Consider the following 6,000-nt stretch of genomic DNA (forward strand, 5'->3'; position numbering starts at 1 on the left):
GCTGCAAAGTCCGCGTCCAGAAAGGGCTCGGAGCCCCGACCCCGGCTCTGTGCTGCGCTCTTCCCTGACGCGCCTCACCCAGCACTGGGGTTTCTGCCCCCCAGCCCGGGGACCGAGAGGCTGTGGGGCTGGCAAGGCGGGGCGGCTGGGTGGTGCGCGGCTGTGCTGCGGCCGCTCCGGGCTCACTAATCACATCAGCGCGCTCTGCGCCGGCTCGGAGCAGCCAGTTGCCTAGCAATGCCCGCGAATTCAATTCCTCAATCAATAGGCGCGAGGCGCTGCATTTCGGGGAGCTGGCCAGGCTGGTGGGTCTGGGGGCGGGTCCCACGACAGACCTGGGGAGCAAGCCTGGAAAGGCCGGGGAGCACGGCTGCGAGGCGTCCGGGCCTCAGGACCAGCGATGTAGGGCCTGGGGGTGGGGACAGCAGGGGGAGCCGCGCCAGAAGAAAGGGGAGCCCGGAGGTCGCGCCCATACTCCCGGATGCCCAAGTTCTGCCCGAGTCCCAGAGAAGTGCCGCCGGTAGGTGAGGAAGGCCACCCCCGCCCCCGCACCCCGGGAGGCTAAGGAGAGCCCTGCCCCCAGTCGGAGTTCCCTCGGTTGGGGAAGGGCCTTTGCAGGGGGAATCCTCCCCGGCCCCAGGGGCGAGACTGGGGGTCTGGGGTGGGTAACGAGAGAGGAGGGAGGGGTCCTCTCCTCTTGCGGAGCCTCTCCCCTCTGCCTGGGTGGGGGTGGGGGAGGAATAAAATCGACACACGTCTCTATTTACAAAGTATATATTTAAACACATAAAAAGCTGTATTGGATACAGACATTCACGACCGCATAAGATAGGTACCGAAGCTGCACTCCCGAGCTGAGACGGAGATCGATTCGAGATTTGTACAAATCTTAGAATTAAATAAACCTAACACGCGCACATCCCGCGCGGTCGCAGATTCCCGGCCACGCGGCCCCTGCCCACCCACCCCCCAGGTCAGCGTCGCAAGAGGAGCGAAAGAGACACACGCACAACCACGGACAGACTGCGGGACAGAGGGGCGGGGTGGAGGGTGGGGGCAAAACCAGGCTGGCGAGGAGGGTCGGGAAGGGGCGAGACCTGCCCTGAGGAAGGGACATAGAAGGGAGGGACATAGAAGGGACGGAGGGAAGGCGGGCAGCGAGGTAAAGACACGTGTCCCGGAGTGAGGTGCCGTCCACTCCGCAACAGACTTGTCCTTTCAATGAAGTTTCATCTGAAAATAGCGTCGACATTTAAATAGATACAGGTCGGTCAACGGCGCTTCTTTATACAAAGTCTAAAATACCAGTTTTACAAATGTGAGCAGATAAAAATCCCCATTCCAGGGGCTTCTCTTTATAGTCTCAACTTGTTATTCAAAAACAATCTTGCACTACACCGTTTCCCTCTTCTTTACCCTTTCTTTAAAGGCAAGAAAGTCTGGCGGAGAGAGGGAGCTGCCGAGCGGAAGGTGGGAACACCGGCAGGCGGAGGAGGGTGAGCTGGGGTTCCCGCCCTGCACCCCCGCGGAGAGGCGCCCCTCGCGGGCCGGCGGTCTGTGCTTCCTCCAGCGCTCGGGGCCCGCGCGCCCTCCCCTCGACCAGCGGTGGGAAGTTGGATCTTCGCTGGCCCTTTAAGGGCGGGGGAGGGCGGTGAGTCCGCAGGATCGGTCCTCGAAAGGACGCGGGTGGGGGGGGCAGATTTGTGCTTTCGAGTCAAGAGGGGTGCGCGTTCTGCGTCCTTGGGGCGCAGCGTGGTTGCGGGGCGGGGGCGTCCCGGGACCCTCCGCCGCGCACGGCCTCCCCCGCCGCGGCGTCTCTTCTGCAACTCCCGCTCCTCCCTCCCGCTTTGGCGGAGTTTGAACGTGGAGTTCAAATAGAGAACACTCCGCGAATCGAAAAGGCCTATAAATTATAGCTTTTGCTTTTAAGAAGGGGGAAAAAAAGGGAAAAAGCAAAATTCTGATGCGCATTCTTGGCTGAAAACCTCACCTCTCGCCCCTCCTTCCCCTCGCCCGCCGGAGCTGCCGGCTGCGATCCTGCCCGGCTCTGTGCCCCGAGTCCAGATCCTGCCCGCGGGCCAGCCAGGCCGCAGCCAGGGCCTGGGTGCGAAGCCCCCGCTCCCAGCCGCGCCGCCGCGCCGCCCCCCGTGGGTCTCGCAGGGTGGGCCCGTCTGGCCGCTCGTCCGTCCGAGAGCTGGCGGCCCGCCCTCCCTGGGGGAGGGCGGCTAGTCCGACTCTTCCTGCGGGGCGGGGGCCACTGTCTCTTCTCTCGGCGAAGCTAGAGAAACGCGAAAAAGAAAAGTCCACCCCCAAACGCTTTTCTTGTAAAACAACGACTGTCTCAAACTCCGGGCACTGACATGCAATCCTCCCAATTTATCCTGGCATTTCGGGAATGTAAACAGATTCGCTGGATTTCTTTTCTTTCTGTGGAGTAAGGAAAGGAATCGAGGGAACTGGGAGATTTTATCCACATTACATACACACATCTGACCTGCGTGTGTAACACACACATCTCCATAAAGTGCATTTCCTGCTGAGGTCCTGGGTGGGGGGGAATCCGCTGCGTCCCACCCACCCGCCCGCAACTTTTGACCTTCAACATCACAAAGAAGTTATTCAAGTTAATACTTTTCCCCAAAAAACAGACTTCTTAATCTTAAAAGAAAAAAAGAAAAAAAAAGTACTGACCCCACCCCCTCTTTTCCTGATTGGGGAGCCAACCTTTTGTTAGCCTGGCTGGCCAATAGGGAGAGAGAAAAAATCCAGGTCCTGCCTTGGTTCGAAGGGTCTGCCAAGGGGCTGTGGGAAAAGGGAGGAGGGGTGAGGTGGGCAGGCGGAGCCCCTCCAGACACCATCAGAGGCCTTGCACCCAGGTCCCCGACCTTCCAACTGCCCTGGGTGGCTGCGGGGCCCGCCCTGCCCGGACTCAGCCTGTCTGCTCCCAACTAATTCACACTGAGTCTCTCTCTTTCCTTGTTTAAATAAAACAACTTCAAGAGTTGAAATATATATATTTAGATATTTTTTCTTAAATAACATATTTACATCTAATAGAAAATATAACTCTAGAGATAATCTTTCCAACCAAAACTGAGGGGGTGGAGGGAGGGATGAAGGGGCCGGGGCGTGTGAAGGAGGGACAGCCAGAAGGTCGCCCCCCACCCAGAAATCAAAAGCATTATGCCAAGTTTGCGCTCTCTCTCTCCTGCTCTTTCGTCCTGGGATTCCCCACCCAGCAATTATCTTTTCTCTTTAAAAAAGCCTTGGTCCGTGTTACTTTCCTTAATGGTGACGGTTAAAAAGTTTGAGGTCACATCAGTGACCACCACCTTCTCCAGGTTGGTCAGAGAGGGACTCCAGGATTCCTCCTCCGGGTCCCCCAGGATTCTGGCCACTGGGATCCTGGCGATGAGGGAGGGCCTTCCGCCCTGGGCCCCCATGTCCCGATACAAGCTCCCCACAGGGCCGGGGGTGCCAGAGCCATGCCGGACCCGGGGGCCACCAGGGTCCAGGGTACCCTGCCCTTTGGCCTCCAAGAAGGTGGCCCTGTGCTTTATGACCCTGGCTGGAAAGGTGTCCACGGCCAGCTTGCCCGTGGCCTCAGCAGGGCTAGGGCTGGCCACTCCGCACTGGGCAAGGTCCGAATCCTGCCTTCGGGCCAGCTGGATCACGCTGTGGCCAGCGGGGAACTTTCCTGTCCCGGAAGGGGTGTCGTCCAGCTTCCTGCCCTTGAGGTAATCTCCGAGGCCATCGCCGGGTTCTCCCAAGGGCCTCTGCGAGGAGTCCAGGAGCTCCTTCCGGGGCTTGGGGCCTCGCTTCTTGGAGCTGTCGCCGGGGGAGCTGGTCTTGTCCTCTGTGCGGTTGGAGCCCCGCTCCCGCTCCCGGTCCCTCTCGCGTTCTCTCTCCCTCTCGCGCTCCCGGTCCCGGTCCCGCTCGCGGTCCCGGTCCCGGTCCCGAGGGGGCTCCACTCGGCAGGTGCCGCCGGTGCTCCCGCTGCTTCCTGGTGGGGACAAACCCATGTTCCGAAGACCCTCCCGGGCCCGGGAAGTAGAGGCCAGGTCCTGGGGTGAGCGGCCAGGATAGGGGATCCGGATGCCCCGCGCCGAATCACTTCGAAACTCGTAAGTTTTGGCCTTTGCCTTTGCCTGGGCCTGCAGGAGAGAAGGCGGAATCAAGAGCGGACCAGGGCCCTGCCCACCCCTCCCTGAACCTCTCCTCCAGCCAGGGCCTCCCTGCTTCGCCCTTGGATGCCTTGGAATTTCTATACGGGTAGGGGTGAGGTTTAGGGGTGGCAGTCTTGGGGAAAAGGGTAGAGGATTTGTCTGCAAGCAGCCGTTTGCTGTAAGCACACTTGTGTTTGTGTATGTGGATGGATGGGCCGGGGGGCGGGATATTCTAGTGAGGCTAAGCCCCTCCCCCCAAGTCACTCCTTAGTACTGTCACTTACCAGGTGACAGCCCGTCTGAGGATTTCCTCCTAGATTAAAATAGGCGAAGTGTGTGGACACCCCACTGGTTCACAAGCCCTCAGGGACCCCTTCCCACAGACTGACACAGCAACACTGCTGCCCACCATTGGACACTGCCATCCTACCTTGAGGAGGAAGGTTTTGGGTTTGGGTCCCCGCTTTTTGGGGCCATAGAGCTCCATCTCTCGTTCCCTGGAGAAAGGGGGGAGGGAGAAAAGCGGGTGTGAATGAAGAAACCCAGAGGGACTACAATCCAGGCTAGACAGAAGCCACCCTCCGTGTTCCTAAGTGAGAAGCTGAGGCTTGGGAGGGCCTGTACCTTTCCTCAAAGGCTGCGAGCAGGCGGGCATCCAGGATGTTTTCCTCGGGTTCCCATGTGCTGTACCTAGAAGGAACCAGGAGGAAGTGGGCGTCAGTCCCAGGAACAGAGAAAGAGCAGTGGGTGTGTGTATCTGTCTCTAAACTTTTCTTGTTGCATTGTATTGTATTTCAATGTACAGGAAAAAAAGAGGAAGAAAGAAATCTCCCGAATAACAGTCTGGGATTAACTGCATATAACCTACTTACTTCTGCGACCAGCCCTTCCATTTCACGAGGTATTCCATGCGTCCCTGCGGATGCAAAGGGGAAAACGTGTGTGCATGGGGAGAAATGCATGACGAGGACACAAGAAATACATGCAAAAAATGCATGCACCAAATGAATGCGCGAAACCCCATCGCGAATGGCACGCGCCCGCTGCATCACCCCCTGCACGAAACGCTGCACAAAGTGCATGCACCGGTATTCATACCCCCACCCCGCCCCCAACCCATGCAATCTGTGCATCGCTGCAAGTCTAAGGAAAGCGCTAGGGCTCAGAGCCGTCGCCGCCGCCACGGCCGCGGCCGCTGCTGGGACCTGGGGGAAGGGAAGCTGGGCTGCAGCAGGGGGAGGGAACCCGGGCCGGGAGTGGAGGGTTCGGCAGGCCTCGGCCCAAGGCCCGGGGGCACCTACTTTCCGTATGCGCCGCTTCAGGAGGGCTTCGGCCGCGAACACCCGCTCCCCCACCGCCGAAAGCTCCATGTTGACTCGCCGCTTCCCCCCTTGGCCGCTTCCAGGAGCAGAAAAGCAGCAGCCAGCGCACAACAGACCATAATACTCTCCCGCTGACGTCAGTTCTCCTCCCCCTCCCGCGCGCTTGCTCCCTCCCTGCCCCCTCCCGCGCTCTTCTCCCCCACCCCTCCCCGCGCTTCCTCCGGCCCCACGTGTTGCTAACGACGTTGCTAAAGCCGAGCGGCCGGGGCCTGCTCCCCCGCGTGCTCATTGGGGGAGCCACGGGCCACGCCCCTCTCCCTTTCTCCCCCGCGTTGCTACGTGACCCGCGTTCCAATCGCCAGGGGGCGGAGTCCGAGGCCACTACGGAGACCAAGCTCGAGGGGGTGGGGAGCCGCCGCCGGAAGTGACGCAATGATAAGGGCGGGCCTAGCCGCTGTCAGTCTGCGGGGCTTGGCGAGGGGGCTGTCCACCCTCTGTCCTCAGCGGGGCCC

The 6,000-nt window shown here is 60.1% G+C and overlaps 1 protein-coding gene across 1 annotated transcript; it reads right to left on the reverse strand.

Moving 5' to 3' along the window:
* Nucleotides 1-2,994: 2,994 nt before the first annotated feature.
* CBX8 (chromobox 8) lies at nt 2,995-5,644 on the reverse strand. Its single transcript, XM_036910485.2, has 5 exons — nt 5,468-5,644; nt 5,039-5,082; nt 4,791-4,856; nt 4,597-4,663; nt 2,995-4,154 (listed from the first exon to the last, which is right to left on the reverse strand). The coding sequence occupies exons 1-5, from the start codon at nt 5,534-5,536 to the stop codon at nt 3,243-3,245; spliced, it is 1,158 nt and encodes a 385-aa protein (XP_036766380.2). The 5' UTR covers nt 5,537-5,644; the 3' UTR covers nt 2,995-3,242.
* Nucleotides 5,645-6,000: the final 356 nt, after the last annotated feature.

Source organism: Manis pentadactyla, chromosome 4 (assembly GCF_030020395.1).
Source record: "Manis pentadactyla isolate mManPen7 chromosome 4, mManPen7.hap1, whole genome shotgun sequence".
Classification (NCBI taxonomy): domain Eukaryota; kingdom Metazoa; phylum Chordata; class Mammalia; order Pholidota; family Manidae; genus Manis; species Manis pentadactyla.